We start from the raw sequence: 20,660 nt of genomic DNA on the forward strand, positions 1-20,660 counted from the left end.
GCACACATCACCATCAGTTAAAATCTGAATTTGTAGTCTGCTGTTAGTGACCTTTCATTTTCCCTTCGCTGTGTACATGTCACTATAGGTCCAAGATTAAAAATGTACACTTCTTATTTACTACAACAAATGAAAATCCTGCATTATTTCAAGTCCCCTCACCAGTATTCTATTATTCCATCAGTTGAATGGAAACATTTTCAGTAGATGTTTTCTGGGTGGGCTTGACTTGTGTGTCCTAAAGCAGTGTGTTGTTCGAATGTATCAGATAATGTGTATGCTTGCATTTGCATGCAAGAGTGTCTGGGGCGAGCTGCCCACCTTCTTATCCAGTTTCCGCCCAATCAGGGTCAGAGTGATGATTCTGTTGTCCGACAGCTCCTGGGCTGTTATCTAAAATGATATCACGTTACATTACACACTGTAAGTACTGCTAATTTCATAAGAACATTGGCATGCAGAGCAGCAGCATTATTAACAGAAATAACATTGTTGCCACCGTGCACAGCATGAAACATACCATTATTACAGTAAATGACGGTGACTGTATCCATGCGGTCAACAGAGCAAACCATGGTGATGGAGCACAATGTGCGTAGGTGTCAAGGTGAGAGACGGAAATACAGACGCAGAGTCTGTCTTATGAAGAAAGCACTGATATTTACCATAATGGATCCTTTGCCAGCTGGTTTCCCATTGGCTAAGATCAACGGTCTGTGAAGTTTCTTATTGGACACAATCTAATGGATAAATTTAGAAAAACAGACAGCATAGGAATTCTTTAAGAATGGATGATAAGAAAGGAAAGAAATACAGGTTTGAACCATTGGACATTGTTCATTTACTTGCTATTTGCTTCATTTTTATTCTGATCCATTGTACACTAAGTTAAATAATTCATTACAAGTCTTCAGTGCTATTGTTTTTTTTGTGCTTGAGTAACAAGGAATGCATGTTATTGGTCTTCTAACCTTCTGTCTGTCTCATTATCTGTCTGACTATACTGACCGATATGGAACACAATAAACATAAGCAAACTGCATGAGGTCAATGTAGCAGCTACATTCCCTCATCTTGTTTTCTATCTTTATCAATTAATCAATTCCCCTTCACTCATTAAGAAACTCAAAGTGGAGATATTCCATACCACTCCCAATGTACAAATGAATTCTCCAAGGAAGTCGTGTTCGTAGAGCTGTGTGGCACACTTGTCTTCATCAAACATTGCAAAGCGAAGTTTCTGGATCTCCTCAAAATGATAGTCCACCTGGAACTTCACTCCGAACACTGGGTTCAAGTTGTTCACAGCTGTTTCAGTGCGGCCAAGCTAAAAGACAAGGAGAGAAAAATTGTCCTTCAAATGTCCACAATCTTCCATGTGACTGTATCCGTGCTTAGAAAAAAGTGTTAAGAGATCAAGGTTAGATAAATCCAAGTTCAGTGTGATAGCCAAATGATATCCATTTAATTTGTACTTGAAGGAAAATCCTTTCCTAAACAATCTAACTGCTCCTCATTAACTGACTACACTTTGCCTCACGCCCCAAGTCCACTGGAATAGGCTCCAGCAACCCCACAACAGCGGAGGAAGTGAGTATTGAAGATGAATAAATGATGGAATACTCTGACTGCGGTGGAAACAACCAGTATACAGATTAACAATTTTAGAAGTTTCCTTCACATGACTTAGCTCTATTTCTCCAATATACCTGCTGTTCTCCACCAAGCCATGTTAATCAGGTACTTTGGAATGGTCAATATCTAATTTAGAATGTTAGCATGCTAGCATCCTCTAAAACTCATGACGAATTTTAAGAGTGCATCTAGGCACAGCTTTTATTTTACATGATCAGTATACAGTAGAAGTATACATGAGGGCATATTTCACATTATTTGCATGCTTATATCTTCAGTTCTATAGTTTGAGTTGATAACGGACCAGGCAGCAGTCGGACCACATTGTCTGAACAGTTAAATGATAGCTTATATACTGTACATGTGTGTGTATGTACACGCACGCACGCACGCACAACCACCCACACACACACACAAACAGACAGACAGACACACACACACACACACACACACACACACACAGCCCAGATCAACCCAGAGGCAGTGCCCAGAGGCACTGATTGTGGCAGCACAAGAACACTCCCAAAGTACAACAGCATTTCAGATCAATATCTACCGCAGTAGATCTGACACAAGATGCCGGCTATGTAAAGACGCCCCCAGATCCAGCATGTGGTAGCACAGTGTAAGATCCTAGCAGGGTCAGCATACATAGAGAGGCACAACCAAATAGTTGTGATAGTGTACAGGAACATCTGTACCCAGTATGGATTAGAAGTACCCAAATCCCAATGGGACATACCATCAAAGGTGTTTGAGAACAACAAGGCTACGATACTGAGGGACTTCAGCTCTCAGACTGACAAACAGCTCCCGGCTAACCAACCAGACATAGTGGTGGTGGACAAATAGCACTGCTGGTGATAGATGTGGCGATACCGGTTGACGCCAACATCAGGAAGAAGGAAAGATTGAGAAGTATCAAGGGTCAAAAAAACAGGTAGGACAAGATGTAGAAGGTCAAGGTTAATGTGGCCCCTGCGGTAGTAGGAGCACTTGAGGCAGTGAACCCTAAACTGGTGGAGTGGCTCCAGCAGATTCCTGGAACAACACCTGAAGCCTCAGTCCAGAAGAGCGCAGTCCTAGGAACATCTAAGATACTGCGCAGAACCCTCAGACCCCCCGGCCTCTGGTAGAGGACCTCAGCTTGAGGATGACACACAGATATCACCCTGAAAGGGTAAGAGGGACATAGTACACTTTATGAAGTATGAAGTAATAATAAAAACAAATATTATTAAAAAGGTCATCACAAAGATGAGAAAAAGGCCCTTAATTTTGTGGAAATGGGGTGAAAAGCCCAAATATTGTTAATGAAAATTTCTGACCTGATGGTTCAAGAAGTCCTTGTTAGTTACCCGAATCCATCCATCCATCCATCTATCCATCCATCCATCCATCCATACATCCATCCACTCTAAATCCAAAGACATTTCTGCTTTGAAAACCTTCAAAGCAAAGGGTTAGACTCATTAGCCATTATCTCCCACAGTTAACTTTCTTTGCGGTTGGAGCTGGAAAGCTTATGTCCAGTGGGTTTATTAAAATTTCTTGGCTCAAACGGCAAACTCCTGCTGGAAACAGGTTTTGATGAGGGTACACGATTATGGGACTAAAAATAAAAAGATAAAAAAGGACAAAGTGCTTCTGAAATCAACAAATATCCCAAGTGTTCTCTGAAATCAACAAATATCCCACCATCAACCCACCCATCACATGAAAAAGTAACTTTATTCAATGTGGAAATTAAATTTCAATGTGGAAATGATTAAATGGCCTCCTGATAGAACATTTAATCACCTGTCATTGGCTGATTCTTGTCAGTAAATAAAGCTAATCAAACAAAGTCACAATTCTTTCGTTTATTTAACAAGGTAAAAGGTACTTAAGGTGAAGATGGGGCAATGTGTTTTTCTTTTAAAGTACATTCTGCATTCAGCAAATAAATGTGGTGAGAGGAGGAATAATAAGAACAAACACAGCTCAGAGTTGTCATGCTCAATTTGAAGCCATGTCTAGTAAGATGGTGAACACAACAGAGCTAAATGTGTTGTCAACTGCAGGATGAATGTAAGTGGCGCAGTTTTTAACCTGTGGAACAGCAAATGAAGAATTAAAATGTAGGCTTCTGTCCATTGGACAAAAATGTTCTCAGTCTCTCTTGAAAAAATGAAATGTACAGAAAATGACATGTCAATGCAATCACCATACAGAAACTTTAGCAAATTACAGTCATTTCTTGGAATAAATTCTATTCTAAAATTGTGCAGGAAAATGTAATAAATGTTGGCTTAGCTAGTCAGAGCATCATCCACTCGTCGGAAGCTCTGTGACTGGAGTCCTCGTTGCCCATGTCTAAATGCAAATGTATCCTTGAACAAAATTAATTAATGGAAATATAGAGTAAAAACTCTATAGGCTTTCTTGAAATAAATCAATTTGCAGTCATCGGTTCTCTTGGATTCATTAAATCTACTGACCATAAGGAGGAAATCATCACCAGAAAACAGGATTAAATAAGCCATACAGTGTAACCTTATAAAAAAACAGAAGACTAAACTTAACTCAAGCTTTAGAGAAGTTCCAAGTGAAGGGTTCCCATTGCCCCCAAAAATAGCCTGCACTGCACACAGACAGATCAAAGTGTATGGGCATCTGTAAGAGCACTGAGAGAGCAACATTATTTGCTCTGAGTCCTTCAAACCAGGTGGTTGGATTACTAATACTTAGTTGTCGTACTACTCACCAATGTGACTCACGCTTAACACACTGCCATTCTGTTTATCCACTATTAGATGAGGTCCCTATACACTACCTCAGAATTAGAGTGAAGACAAAATATAATAGAAATGGTCACTGTCCTGTGCTGACACATTAGAAATGGCATCTGTTCTTTAGGGTCCTACTTTGTCAGTATATTGTCTTCAGTTGTGAGACTTAACCCAAAGCCTTGCCTAAATATAGATGTCAAGTCTAAGCCAAAGTATAACTGGTGTTTTTTTTATCCCTGCAGCATCACTCTTGGGCCCCCTTGCTCCTGGAGTCTCTCAAAATGTATTATGAATGTATTATTATTATTATATTTAGGATAATGGGCACATGCTACGAGCTAATATAGATCATAAGCTAAGTACATCATCCCGATAACATACGGAGATTCTGTATAACATTATCATGTTAGCATTGTTATTGTAAGCATGTAACATGCTGATATTAGCATCATCACCACTGTGCTGAAGTATTGCTTCTGACAGCACTTACTTAAAATCACAACAAACATAACGATAAATAACAAATACAGTAGTAATAAATAACATTTTATTATACATTAATACTCTTACTGGTTAATATTACATTCAATGAAAAAAACACAATTTCCTTGATTTTACATACATTTTTCACGAGATGAAGCAAAAGATCTCTGACAGCACACAGGGTTTAGTCCCATCAAAGTTTATTTATTTGCCCCTGACTGAAATAAAACCTGCATCCAACAGCTGCAGCCCAACTAGATGCTGGCTGATCAAAGCTATCATCTGCATTACTGTTTATAAAAGACATTTTTGCAATTTGTAATTCCCCCTATTTACCCAGGGCTTGATGAAATTCATTTTCAATTCCTAAAAATTTGCATTCATTTCTTTACCTTCAATAAATTTATCCGCCTCAGGTACTTCAGTTTAACATCAAATTATGTTATTCTCAGCCTCAGTAGGACATAGTGTTTTTCTTCATTATCAGAAATACACTAGTGTGGTTGGTTTATAAGGCTGAATAGGGTTACCATGTTATTCAATGGCATAAGATGTGGTATGATGAACATTTACTTATTACTGGTTTGAAACGATAGGGAATCTCATCTCCTTCACTCCTGCATGTCAGCTGCAGACTATGTGCACACATGCCAGGAAATAGCAGCAATGAGGCATATATGAGTGATTTCCATAATGTGGGACAAGAATATTCACCCAACTTTTTCCCAAAACAATTGCTTTAACAATTGATTACTTTTTCTCTGAAACTTAAGCCACATAGAATTAAACATTCTTATTGTATAGGTATATAAATAAGCATGTTTTTATATTCTACAAGCTCGAGATTAATAAAAGGAACTTTAAAATTAAGAACATGATTGTGATAGCTATCTTACAGTGGAAATCCACATCCTTAAACAATTATAAACAGCTGTTTTTCCTTATGTGCTAAATGTTTGCATTTGAAATTCTCAGTCATTGTGCCATTTGGTGCTTGACATATTTGTAAATAAAGTAAGGGGTCACTGACCCTAACAGGTGATAACCCTTCTGGTATTGCTGGGGGCCAAGAAACCAGAAAGGCCGGGAAACCAGTAAATGAACACCTGTGTGTTGCAAATGTAAATCTGATGTTGCGATGGCCTTGAATCAAGTATGAAAGACCAAATACTGTAAGAGTTGTCAAAGCATCACTCTTAAAGTGTTCTGCTCTCCAGCCGGCATGTATTACAGAGACATGATTCATCACACTGTGTCTGAAATTTATAATTCTTCAGAGAATTAGCAACTCTCATTTTAGCAGGAAGAATATTCAGGATGATTTTAATTATTTCCAGGTTTTACAGCAAGAAATATGTAAGATTTGAAATGTTTTCTTTTAATAGTCCGCTGACCTCTAGTTTATGATGTATTTAAGGGTATGAGGGTCTCTGACACACATGTTGCGGCATAAAGTTTAACTGTCCAGAAAGTGTTGTTTTGAAAGTGTTAAAAGTGTTGTTTTGTTTAATATACCATTTTGTTTTTCCTGTTATTCATCTTGACTGATTGCACTGACCCAGAGTTGAAATTATATACATGTCTTTGTCCTAATAAATCTGTCCCAGTTTATGGACAAAAAACCCCAAACCTTTACAAGATGGAATTTGAGGTGATGGTTAAATCAAAACAAATTACATTTATGTGACTATGATCAGTTAAGAAGGTGATGATTTTGACGGAACGAGTCAGCTTGCTAGCAATACTACAGAAATGGACAAAATGCACTTTGGCTTTCATGCTGGTACAGACAGGCATCAATGCAGCCCATCAGGCTGAGGAGCATGTCTTGTAATTCTTCCACCGTGGATTGGAAACTTGCTGAGTGGCTCTGGAAATGAATCGGACCCTTTAAGCACTCCATCCTCTTTCTGTACTCTTTTTTTAAATCTACCTAAGTCTACTATCAAGAGAAGAAATGGGGATGCTACTCTGAGATACAAATGACAAAATAATAACAATGCACATTTGAGATGTATTTTAGGAATAAAGTGAACTTAATATCAAAAGCTTTCCATCCCTTGACTTTCCATAATTTGACCATTGGCAGTATGCTCTCAAACCTCTATATCTCCACCTATTCTTTCCACATCTCTCTCCATCTAGTCTCTCTCTCTATCCTTCTCAGGTGGCTGCCCACCTCAAGTTTTGGTTCTGCTTGGGGTTTCTGCCTGTTAAACACAGTTTTTCCTGACCACTGTCTCCATTATTCTTGCTTATGGGGCATTGCTGGGTATCTGATAGAATAAAATGCCTTTATATAACTTGTGCTGTGATTCAGCACAGTATAAGAAAAATGGAACTGAAATAGCTTGAATCACTTGACTCTTTAAATAACTGATAGAGATAAGATTGCTGAGACGTTTCTGAAGATTTTGAAGTGAGCTTATTATGGAATTGATTGTGTATCCACTGACTTTTGGACTATCTACAGTATATTAGATGCAGTTATGTGTGACTTAGATTTGAGTGTGGCTTTCCAAAATGTTAATGGTCAGTATGAGGTTGAATAAAAATAGTGACCTATGGTAACAGATAGCACAGGGATTAGACCATGAAACCCCCACCTCCACCATCTTCAGGTGGTCATTATTGTGTTTGCTTCCATCTACAACATTTAACCATGTGTCCTTCTCATATTTCCGATCACCTCTTCAGCTGTCTGTCAAAACACTGTCCATTTTTGTCAGTTGTTTTAATTTGCCCAGAACACAACCTAACAAAGCATACAAATACTGTAGTCTGATGATTGTTAGATAAAGGTCATTGTCTCTTAGGAAACTTTTCTCGAACGCTTCATTTGATTATGATCAATAGGGAGATATTCTACTGAAAATATTCTCTTTAGACAAAATTATTTGGTTTTACAACGTTACTTAAGACTGCACTGTGGAGTGGCTCTGTGAGTGAGTATAAAGTCACTGACTTTGGTGTCACATTGAGTCTGAGTTCTCACTTGCAGAGTTGAAACCATATAACTGTGTCCATGAAACGTGTTAAGATTAGTACGATGATTTTGGATTGGGGGGATAAATGCAAAGAATTTTAGAAAATTGTCCAAGTAGTGAGCTAACAGGGATTCACCTCATTTACATAGATGAAATCGATACGTCTGCAGGCCCATCATATCCTTAATGTTGTTCAAACACCAGTTTTAGCTGCTATCACATCTTCCTAACAAAGATTCATTCCTTCTCCAACTGCTCATTCTTTTTTCTTTTCCTATCTGTTGCTCATTTTTCCTCTGTCTTTTTCTTATTTCTTTTTAATTTCCCGCAGTCTCTTTCCCTCAACCCAGGTCGCATTTCCATCACACACGTTCTTAATCTAACACCCTAACACCCAGGCAGAGAGAAGCAGAATGTGGAAGCTTGGTAAAAGAAATTAAAAAAGACAAACAGACAGGGTAGAACACAGCTAACAGGAGGGAAACGGAGAAAGTGATAATGCCTGGCTTTGAGACAGTGAGCTGTGCATAATGTCTGAGAAAAGGTTTGCTCCTCATTTCGCCTCCTCTATCTTTTCCTCACTCCAAGAGCACTAAGCTTTTGTTTCCCTCTCCGTTGCTGTAGTAACCGTTGGCAATTTCATCTTACAGCTACATGCCCTGCTGACCGACAGCTAACTACAACCCGAGGCACCCGCCTACACACTTACAGGCACACATAAACACCCAAACCAGTTTGCTCTGTTGACCAGCTGTTCACTAGAAAAAGCCTTAGGGCAGCTGCCTACACACATCCAAACATCATCACCATGTGCCTCTAGTACTCTACACTGTACATGTAATATTGCACATCATACATGTGACTGCAGAATTAATGGAGCCCATGTCATAGGAACTGGGGCGAAATTCTTCTGTTCAGTAACGGTTTCTAGAACACAGTGAGACAACTGTATGACATGGAGACTTGTTTAAAAAAAGGAAAAAGGAAAAACTGAAACCAAATATAAAGTGTCTCTAATCAGATGATCCAACATAATCCAAGTCTACAGAAGTCCAGCGATCTGCTGTCTGGAGGTTCTGTGACAAACAACAGGAAGAGCTCTGCTGAACTTTAAAGAACAGATTTGTTTTCTTTTTTGACCTTTGAGCGTCACAGAGATGTGACTTCTTCTTAATCTCATCTATTGGGTCATATACTCAAGACCCGAAGCTAACGCCTTTAGCTTAGAGGCTACAAAATCCCAATCAATTTGCAATCAAAGGGTTCATTGGGTTCATTGTTTGGATCATTTTGTGATGGTTTTCAGATATCGGTCTTGCACAGTCCCAATCTTCTGTATTCATTAAGAGAATGATGTACTGTAATGCTTTTTATGTGATGGTCTGTGTCGGTATTTTTTTTGTATTTTATTTTATGGGTTTAGTTCATGTACTTTTCTGGTGTTGTTACTGCCACATTTAGTGATTTGTTGAACCTGGTTTGTTTCCCCTAATTGTTTCATTTGGTTAGCCAAAGTTCCACCCATAGTTAATTAGTTTGTCATTAGTTCCACCTGAGACTAATTAGCACCCTGGCCTGTCTATTTAAGGTGCTTCACTTCTGTTCAGCGTTGTCACAGCGTATTCAGCTGGGCTTGTGCTAGCCATTCGCCACTTCGCCACAGGCGAAGTAAATTCCAGATTGGCTACAAGGTTTTTAGACTGTGTAGCCACAGTGGCGTTCTTATTTTTACGGAAAAAAGGCTAAAACTTACAACTCGCTCGCTATTTCCGTTAGGCTATTTCCGCTAGTGAGCGCCGCTATTTTCTTTAGCGAGCGGCGCTAGCGCTGCTACTTCCGGTAGCAAACGGCGCTAGCGCTGCTATTTCTGCATGCCGACGGTATTTAGCTGAAGCATGCCGACGGAAATAGCTGAAGTGACCCGAACGCTCCCGATCATTAAATATGCACTCGGGTAATGACCTCATTTCGTCCAATGAAAAACAAAAATATTGTTTTTTTACAAGCTGAACCCGCGAATTGGTGTAAGACAAGGCCAGGATGATCGATCAAAAGAATCCAGTGTTTTATAGTAGAGTTTGTGTTAAAGTCCTCATTATTAAACAAATGGTGAATGCTGAGAGGGGGGAGGAGTGGTGACAGACCGATCAGAAGGTAAATGAAAGATATTATCAATACTTGTTTGTAGTCTTAGACTTTTGTTCCCTATGACCGGCAGGAATAACCAGCGATGCATGTAAATATGTATTCACCTCGCTTGCTTTTTTTTTTTTTAATTGAAATGAAAAATCACGTTATTGAATTAAAAAAAACAAAAAAACTATGGCATACCAATGGTGTTGGTGGTGGTCAAAGTTGAAATGTCTTCTAGTCTAAGTAAAACTTAGTCATACAAAATATTACCCAATGTTTACTTGTATCTTCACATAGTGAATGGAAGTTTTCAATTGTTGAATATCACATTCATATCTGGATAAAGTAGGACAGAAATAAAGATAGTTCAGCTTGAACTGTTGACTTTAGTGTATTTTTGTAGGTAAACTGAACAGAAGATTTTGCCCTCAGAATGCAGGAAAACAACCCCATTTTCTAAAAAATTTCCCAGGGGAGGCCCCCCGGACCCACCCATGCCCCACCGCAACGAGCGATGGTCGTCCGCCCATGCGCCACTGTCTTGGACACAGATTGTGGCTTTTTATAGCTTGCTCAATTCTTTCACACTGAGCCACAGTGGCTTAGTCATACTAGCTCCTAGTGCAAGCTCAGTTCAGAAGTCCTTTGAGCAGAGTATTGCGTATGCCAATTGTTACTGTATTACTCGACAGCTTTTTGTACGACCACAAGTAAAGCCTTGACTTGTCTGTACTTGTTTCGGTCTTTGACCCCTTGCCTGTTCGACCACAATTTTTGGATATCCCACTGGTGTTGTAAGCTCTAAGTTTTTCCTGACTTTGAATACGGACTGATTAAAAGATTTGGATTTTGACTTTTGGACTCTCGCGCCTGGTTCCTTTTGAAATCATTACAGTTTAACTGTGAAGCTCCAGAAATAAGACACTTCATGTGGCTTTTCATCAACATGGGGTGAATCAATAATTATTGATTATTATAAATAATAATATTTATTCTTGGGTTGAATATTCCTTTAAAGCAGAAGGCAACAAGATTGAGAAACAGATACCTATCTCCTAATGCTATTTGATTAAAACTATATGTCGGTAATCTGCCCAGTACACTTTATGTTCTATTTAATCCTAATGTCTATTTATTCACCATCATTTTTCTTTGAACATAAAATTCAGCAATAAAAATGAATTTCTCCACCATCAAAAACATTAAAATTTGTTCTTATTGGGCACAAACTCATTATCCAACAAGCCACTAGCTACAACTCACAACATATTACTTACAATATGTCAGACTTGAATAAGGGATGTGATGGAATTTGTCCTATTGGCATTGCCATCTAGTTAGCTTCTGCATTCTATTAGGTTGTTAATGAAGTGTAGATATGATATTAAGGAGGTTATTTGCTGTTTAAAGACAGAAAAGGACATTGAATACCATTAACTCAATTAATTTGAAAGAGATCTGTGACATCAAGTTGTAAGTTCACCCAATTCTACATGTTTGAAATATATTCATGATTTAAATTTATTTTCTGAAATCCAAGTTTCAGCCTTCATCTTTGCTGTGTGGTGTCATGCAGTCTGTCATTACACACATTGGGCAAAAGGTGGGATACATCCTTGATAGGATTATAATTTTTCACTGCCAGATTCTCATACACTTCTTAATATACTACTGATGATTTGAAACCTGGTGAATATGAACATTCTATACTTAAAGGCCTCTAGTGGAAAAATGAAATAATCCCTACTGCAAACTACCTTGATTTGTATTCCTTTGCTTTTATTTCTTGTTATGACACAATCTATGTGTAATAAACCGATCTCATCAGATTTATGGGCCTGTCGCTACATCAGTAATAACAGTCTTGTATTATGAACATGGTGGTCTTGATAGCACCTTTCACATTTCCAGTCAAACCAGTGCTGGAAGAAGTCACATATATTGGAGGATCCTACTGGGCGACGAGCCCTGTCAGATGGTAGCGATGTCAGAAATGAGGTTAGACCTGGTTCACAAGAAGCTCTAGTCGTTCCTTGGCTGGAGAGCAGCAGGGTGGATGTGACCTTGAACATTCAAATCTTTCATCTTCTCTTCAGTATCTTTTGCCTTTTTTCTCTTAAAAACCTGTGTAACAGAGCACCTACTACCTGGGCCAACAAGATGACGGGAAATGGACCTGACCCGCAGTGGAGACTTCTGTACAAACCTCCCCTCAAGAAAAAAACAGCCGACCTCCAGTGGAGGATTTTGCATGGTGCCGTCGGTCCCAATGCTTTTGTCTCTGTTTTTGCCCCTGCGGTGTCCAGCCAGTGTCCCTTCTGTCCCCTTCGTGAGACAGTCTTTCATGCTTTCAGTGAGTGTGGGAGACTTGCAGTGCTCTTCACTCTTCTAACGAATGTTTTTAACTTGTTCAATGAAAACTTTAGTATCAGGAAATTCATCTACGGTGCTGGGTACAATAGATCGAATCAGAGAAAGTGGCAGCATTTAAATTTTATTTCTGGGGAGGCAAAACTTGCAATTCATGTGACCAGGAAGAGGAAAATTGAAAACAATACCGCTCAAGAAGCAGCTACTGTTTTTTGCTGTAACATCAGATGTCGCTTAAAACTAGAATTTGGTTTCTATAAATTGACAAAAGACCTGAATAACTTTAGGAACATCTGGTGTTACAAAAATGCCCTATGCACTTTAGTTGATGACCACCTCACTTTTGCAAACTTCCTGTTATAATGCACTAATTCTTATATTGTATTTCCCTTTGTTTCTTGGTGTTTAATGTTTTTGAGTGTTTAGTGTTTTTGAAATTTCATCTAATGAAAATTTGTAAAATGTTCTAAATGTTCTAAATGTGATTGAAGTTTGTTTGGAAAAGATGTTCTGAGGCACTTAAATGCTTTCATCTGATGTAAAACTGCAAAATGTTTGAATGAGATTAAAGTGTTTTTGCAAAAATCAAAAAAAAAAATCTTCTCTCCTCCACAAAAAGATAAAATACACAGCTTGGTAAGCACCAGACACGAGTTTGACTCCTCATGATCCCAACATTATATCTTTCTGTTTGTGGCCTTCTGTTTACCAGCCATTTTCATCCTTCACTTCTTTCTCTCCATTTTTTGCCTGTATTGATTATATATCACCACTACTTCACTGTTATAGGGTTCTTTATTATCTCCTTATCCAATGATCTCTCAATAAACATCTTCTCTTCTGTTGTATGATCCCTTCATCCTTACCTCCACCCAGTTTCCATCCACTTCATGGAAGAGAACACAGAAGGGGTCAGATTTGGAGGTCACATCACGATCCAGCAGGCTGGTGGCGATGACAGACAGCTCCACCCGAGTGGCGCAGTGCTGCGGTGCCACACTGCGCGTCTGGCCTTCTGTGGCCAAGCCTAGTGTGTAGGCCATGATATGAGCTCACAGTTGATCCCTGAGGACAGAACACATCAAAAAAAAAATTCTATAAGAGTCACACAAACCATCTTTGACTGGCAAACTGGCTGCTGCTTGATAATCTAAAACAGCATAATTTAATGCTTTGTACATTTGGCAAACTTCTGGAATAACCAATGAAATATTGATTTGTTTATTAATAAAACAACTTTGTTGGTGAATGTGATTAAAACATGCATTAAACATGGCAACACATGCATACAAGTCATGTTGACATGCTTGTGAGGTTGCAATCTGCAGCAGTCAGAATTATGATTAGAACATTACAGCAAGTTTTAATAGAATTAAAAATTTAATTGATGAAATATACATCCATGAGGCGTTTATTGTGGTAGGAATTTATGCTGTTAGTTTAGAAGACAGGACCTTGGAGATGCTTCTGATGTGAACACAGAATTACAGCAAGTCACAGCCAGTGTTTTACTGGTGGTAATTCATGGTGGCTATTCGTGTGATTCGTGTAATTATACGAAAACTAGCGGCAACCCATGGAAATTCCACGATAAAACAATATCAGACTTCGTTTGCTTTCTTTTTTTTCTTCACTGTCACAAGAAAACAAACCGCTGTGTCCAACGTAGCCCTAACGGCTCTGTGTGTGTGGGACGAACAAACGCAAAGACGAAGGCCACTTCAGCATTATGGTTCGGCCATCTGGGTAGACGTCGGCTTTGTGAGTTCGGTCCTGGTGAATAAAACATGAATAAAACAATGGGGTTCCCAACATGACAACGTGAGGTCCGTCACAATCAAAGAATATAAACCGCTAAGTTTGACTTAGAACCTGTGTAGGTTTTAAGTTATCCAGGTCATGGTTATCCAAAATTGTTTAATGGATAATCTACTGGACTTTCTTAAAGTTCAGTGGTTTGATTTAAACAGCTTTGGGCTTCGTAAGTGAGAGGCATGGACTAATGTGAAGACTTGGAGCTAACTTGGCTAGCTGCCCGAACTTCCGGGTAGACGCCAGCCAAAACTGTACACAAGAAAGCGTTTGTTTTCTTATGTATAGTGTTTGAATTATATGTCAATGGACATTCAACAGAAAATAGAGTATATTTTGTACTGACAGCTGTTTATTTAATTCCACGATGCTCTCAGAAGCTCTTGTTCACGTGATTCCTTCTGGCAGATGCACCGTGATATGTTGTGCGCTTGATTGACAGGTAGTGGGTGGTGTTAAAAAGCGTGACAGCGTGAGGTTTTTAAATGAGCTTCTTCAAATGTATAGTGGGGAGATTTGAGTTTTGTTTGGCAAGAGGTGCAGCAGGTCTTAAATTGGTTAATATCACCAGATTCACCCAAGCACAGAATGAGCCTTTACCTTCTTGTACTTTTATTAGTGGCCAGAAACACTACTAGAATCATTTATAACCAACGTCGACCAGAATTAGCTGGTGTACCTTCATACAACATTGTGGGACAGTAGTTTAGTGTGCTATAATACATTTTGTGGTCGTTGGGTAGCACTGTTGACTCACGCAAGAGGGATCTACGTTCGAAGCCTTTCTGTCAGAGGTTGTATTTTCTCCCCGCGCTTACGTGGGTTCTCTGGCTTCTTTCCTCCTCCAAAAATATGCAGCTTAGGTGAATTGATCACACCAAAATTGTCCATAGGTGTGAGTATGATGTGTTTGTGTGTCTTTCATGTGGCCCTATGATAAGCTTGTGTCTTATTCAGGGTGTACCCTGCCTTTTGCTTGTAGTCAGCTGGAATAAGCTTCAGTGAAACCGTGTCCTGCAAGGGGAATAAGCAGCTGTAGACGAGATAGTGGATGGATGGATGTATGCATGTATGGATTAACGGATGGATGGATGGACAGACAAACAGATGGACAGACAGATGAACAGAGACCTACATATTTTTATTTACAGATTTGTGGAAGGTTAATCAACAAAATCATTACTCATGAAACTAATTTAAATGTGGGACAGGAAAGGTCTAGGTTCAGTAGACTTTGTATTTATCAACTTTGAGAATACATGACAAGCAATTTCCTGAGTAAAACAAACAGAAAAGGAAGCTTTCAAAATACAAAAAAATGTTGAAATAAACCTGAGTTTAGGGTTGGTTCTCCTGAACAGAAACTGAAGGTGGCTGGTCATGTCCCAGTTTACTAACCCTGTGGGGTGTGGTCAGTGCTATCCACATTCCAACGACCGTCGTTGAAACTCGTCTGGCTCCTCAATGATTGTTGATGGGGGTGTCAAAGGGGGCCGTTAAAATGTGAGTTTCAACCTTGTATGCTAATGAGGGTCATTAGCATGAGACACATCACCTGGGTTAATCTGCTGAGACTCTTTTTGTGAGTTTTGAAAGGACATGATTGTAAATGGGAGAAAGGTGATGTTGCAGACTTGGCTTCTCCACTTTGATGTGGATGGCTTCTTTCACTCCTCTCTCAAACCATTTATCTTCCCTTTCCAAGATCAATTATCGGTGTCCTGAAATGAGTATCCCTCTTCCTTGAAGTGAAGTCCCTCTTCCCTGAGTCCTGTCCTGATGAGATGGCTCTTCTGTGTTGAGCCATGTGCCTGTGTAGTGGTTGTTTTGTTTCCCCTATGTAGACATCAGAGCATTCCTCATTGCATTTAACTGCATACACCAGATTGCTCTTCTGACTGTGGTGTGGGATCTTTTGGGTGGACCAGTTTTTGTCGGAGGGTGTTGCCCAGTTTAAAATACGCAGGGACCTTATGTTTGTTGAAGATCCTCCTCAGCTTTTCAGACACATGGGATCACTATACCATTACGCTTGCTCTCTTCCGTCCTCACTGGGTTGTTCTCCTTTCTGGATCTTGTGTGAACTTTCACAAAGGGCCAGTCAGGATAAATACAGATTTTCAGTGCCCCTATCAGGTGTTGATGTTCTTTCACCTGGTCTTGGGCAGTGGTTGGTAGCTTATCATCCCTCTCTTACAGGGTCCTGATGATGCCAAGCTTGTGCTCCAGTGGGCGGTGAGAGTCAAAAAGCAGGTATTGGTCCGTGTGTGTTGGTTTCCTGTATACCCCAACATACAGACTTCTGCCATCTTTTATGCGGACCTCGCAATCCAAAAAGGGCAAGCTGTTGTCCTTTACATCCTCTCTGGTGAACTTGATGTTGCTGTCCACCGAGTTGATGTGTTTGGTGAAAGGTTGCACCTCGTGGATGTTCATCTTAACCCATGTGTCGTCCACATACCGAAACCAGTGGCTTGGTGTTGTTCTGTTGAATGAGGGAAGGGCCTTGTGTTCCACCTCTTCCATGTACAAATTGGCCACGATAGGAGACACCAGCGAGCTCTCTTTACGAGAGTAAAGAGCTGGTGTGTAGTTCCACGACCAGGACGGAACCCACATTGTTCCTCCTCAATCTGAGATTCGACAATCGGTCAAACCCTCCTTTCCAGAACCCTTGGAATAACTTCCCCAGGGAAGCTTAGGAGTGTGATGCCCCTGTAGTTAGCACACACCCTCTGGTCCCCCTTTTTAAAAAGAGGAACCACCACTCTGCCACTCTTCCGGCACTGTCCCAGACTTCCATGTAATGACAATTTATTTGCAGCTGTAGCTCATTGACTCTTTAAAAAAAGATTTTTTATAAATAAATGCCTTTTTTGAGTTTAATGCAGTACAAAAACTTTTAAAACATTTGAGGCAATGGTGAGATTTCTAATGATCAATACCTGATTAGGTTGTTCCACAGGTAAAGAGTTAATCACTAGCTGACTCAGTATGGAAGGAGCAGCTTTCAAAAGGTTCAATTATTCACAAGGAAAGATGTGGATAAAAAACCCCCAAAAAACTCCAGCAGTCTAAAAACAATTCCTAACATGTAAACAATCACACCACCCTACAACAGAGGGGTGCCCAGTACCAGATTGGACTGTTTCCAGTCCAGAGCTGTCTCCTTTGAAATGTGTGGCAAAGTATTGGACAGCACAAAAGACACCAGGGACCATTAAAACCATGAAGTCTATCGCACAATGACACAAAATTCACTCCAGCAGTTGGTGTCGTCACTTCCTAAAATTACCAAGAGTTAATTGAGAAATGTGACGTAAACGCAATGCAAAACACGTCCTCTCAACAGCATAAAAGGCAGAATTAAGATATTATTTACAAGAAACAATTACCAATTTTGAACAAAGCACATCTTGTTTCTGCAATTTGTAAATTATTTATTCAGATTTATAAAACATACATTTTACCTACATTTTATTACATTTATTTACATTATTATTATTATTATTATTATTTACATTATTATTATTATTTATTTACATTATTTACATTTATTTATTATTTATTATTACATTACCTACATTTTGCACCTTCAGCGGCAGACTGCTGTCACACAGCGCCTCCACAGAGAGGCTGAGGTCCTCCTTCGTGCCCTGTGCCATCAGGGGGTACAATGACTCTCTCAGGAGGAGCGGGGGGGAGGTGGCGAGGTCAGCACGGGGTTGAATATGGATTTAATTTAATTTAAATTTAATTTAATTTTATACTGTTGTATATATATATATATATAATTTATTTATTTTTTATACTGTTTTATATTTTAATTCAATTTTATCCTGTTTAGATTTTATTTTATACTGTTTATATTTTAATACTGTAATATTTTTAAATTTTATACTGTTTATATTTTAGTTATAGTTTAGTATATAAGTCCTGTTAGTGCTGCATGTGTCTGTCTGTTAGTGTAATGTATGTCTTGTGGTATGTCCTGTGATGTCAATGTTTCCTTTTCTCCTGGTATTTATCCAGTATTATTTGTTATTTAATGCCTGAGCAGTGGATATATGCAATTTCCTCCGGGATTAATAAAGTATCTATCTATCTATCTATCTATCTATCTATCTATCTATCTATCTATCTATCTATCTATCTATCTATCTATCTATCTATCTATCTATCTATCTATCTATCTATCTATCTATCTATCTAATGTCCTCATTTTTTTGTAATTTTCTATACATTATTTATATTACAGACTATTATTGTTACATACAGTACATGGCTGGAGACCAAAATAACTACCAACTGTTTGGAGTGTTGTGTAACAGTTTACAGGAGTGAGTGTGTTGTGTGTCTCACACTGACAGTCAACCAGATCACAGCAAAAGAAAAAAAAACCAGGATCATGCTGGTTTTTGTTTGCAGGCAGAGGGAGCATTTCTCTCCCGACATACAGTACATGGATTACAGAGGATAGAAACTTATTGAATGTAGGCTGAATGTTTGTCTTTCTATATATTACAATAAAAAAAGAAAAGCCAGTGCTTGATTAAAATAGTAATTAAGTGAAAATTACTAGATAAGAACTGCGTCTTTTGAAAGTTAAGTTTAGACTAAACAGTGTTTGGCTAGAAATTAAGAGGTTTAAAACCAAAACCACACAAATTGTGAGGCTTTGACAAAGCATGATGAATACAGCATCATTGTCCTGACAACTCCAATAAAACCCTTTATAAAGACATGGCATTACACACACACACACACACACACACACACACACACACACACACACACACACACACACACACACACACACACACACACACACACACACACACACACACACACACACAGCCCAGATCAACCACAGAACCTCCAAAACAGAGAAGCCTCAGGCAACACGTGAAAAAAGACAAAACATGAAAACATGCACACACAAATCAAATCAAAATACCTCCTGAGTGATATAAAAAGTAAGAACCTGAACATGTCATTTTGTCATTAACACGCTGTCAGCAAAGGATTCTGTCACATTGAAGATCATGTCTGCAAGGCTATGAGGACAAATGAGCAGCACCTTGTGTTCAGAAAGGTGGTTTTGTTCTCAGAACGGCAAGCTAAAAGGATGCTGTCTGTTGCTAAGATACTAAGGTGTCATAACCAGTGTGCTCCTCCCGTTCTCCTTCTGTGATGTCACACTGTTAGTGGTGATGTGTTCAAAATACCAGTGAAATATTATCATTCATTTTCTCAGGCATTCACTGGTGGTGACAGCTTGTTCTAACTGACTGAGTCACTTTTTTACTCAATCACTCAGTGATCAGGGAGGATGATTGGCTAAAATAAGAAAAGATAACAGTTAAACAGGATCAGGGAAAAACTGCTAAGGCACAACATCCTGTAAGATGTCCCAGCTGCTGTTAAAAATTACTTCTATAGCTTTTTGTGCAAGCAAATATGCTTGGTTAAAATGTGACGTGATGTAGCTGAATCAGTTAAAGACACCAGTGGTGGACAGCTTTCACTGTAATGCTGTCCACCAATAGTCATTTAAATGAGAACCCAAAACCCACTGATGTCATAACCCACTTTGTCTGCCCTGGAAATGATTTCCTGCAGCTGCAACAACCCTGACATGCTCTTTAGACATCATTGCTTCCGTTTTAGAGTGATATTAAAGAAAAGACCATCAGTGGGAAAGTGACACAATTTTGATGTCTAAGTGCATGACTGGAACTCTTGGACTGCACAGGATGATAATCTAAAGCCAGTTTTCAAAGCAGGTCTGCGTCTCAAATCCTGCTATGATCTTGTGAACGTCCTCACCTGGGTGACTGCTCCACGGAGCATGGGGAGCATGGAGTGTTTCACACTTGTTAAAGAGTGGAATCAAGTCTCCAAACGCCCTCCCTGCGTTAAGCATGTCAGATTGACCAATAAAAACGAGGGGATGCGAATAGTCACCTTTAGTCCCGTTGAGTTGAACCTGACATGGATGGCAGTGAACCCTGAAGCAGCACTCCGTGTTTCAGGCGCGCGCTTGTTTCCTCTGACCGGCGCGCGAGCTGTTCAGTAAAATGTCTCGTCCTTCCGAGTTCCTTTATTCTGGATTCAACCGGCGCATTAACATTTTCACAGTCTCCGTGAAAACACTCAGTGGCTAACTGTTAAATCCACACACACGCGTGTCAAAGGAGAATAATTCGTGAAAACTGATGTCACACTCACCTCAGTAAATGACGTCTAACTTATTCGCGTCTTTTCAGGTGACAATTTTCTCCAACAGAGAAGAAATACAACCACAAAAATCGTTATTGCTGACAAACTGGCGTCGCTTCGGACATGTTCATTCTGTAAGGCGCAACAGTGTGTGAACGTAAATCCTCCTCTCATCCACCTGAGCCGTGCGCTCTGCAACCCGCGCCGCTGACGGTCGCAGTTCAATCAAGTTAACAGAGCTAGCTTG

General features: G+C 39.4%; 1 protein-coding gene across 3 annotated transcripts in view; it reads right to left on the reverse strand.

The window, feature by feature from the left end:
• cpne2 (copine II) overlaps positions 1 to 20,660 on the reverse strand; it is an 88,293-nt gene that overhangs the window by 64,848 nt on the left and 2,785 nt on the right. For 2 of the 3 annotated variants that reach the window (XM_068312281.1, XM_068312278.1), the window contains exons 2-5: positions 13,246 to 13,444; positions 1,148 to 1,327; positions 666 to 740; positions 322 to 393 (exon numbers count right to left, since the gene is read on the reverse strand). In XM_068312281.1, the coding sequence (XP_068168382.1) occupies positions 322 to 393; positions 666 to 740; positions 1,148 to 1,327; positions 13,246 to 13,422 (504 nt within the window). In that variant the 5' untranslated portion in view covers positions 13,423 to 13,444. Of the gene's footprint in view, positions 1 to 321; positions 394 to 665; positions 741 to 1,147; positions 1,328 to 13,245; positions 13,445 to 20,422; positions 20,549 to 20,660 lie in introns of those variants that run through there. The other variant, XM_068312279.1, reaches the window with a different exon arrangement.

Source organism: Antennarius striatus, chromosome 4, assembly GCF_040054535.1.
Source record: "Antennarius striatus isolate MH-2024 chromosome 4, ASM4005453v1, whole genome shotgun sequence".
Taxonomy (NCBI): domain Eukaryota; kingdom Metazoa; phylum Chordata; class Actinopteri; order Lophiiformes; family Antennariidae; genus Antennarius; species Antennarius striatus.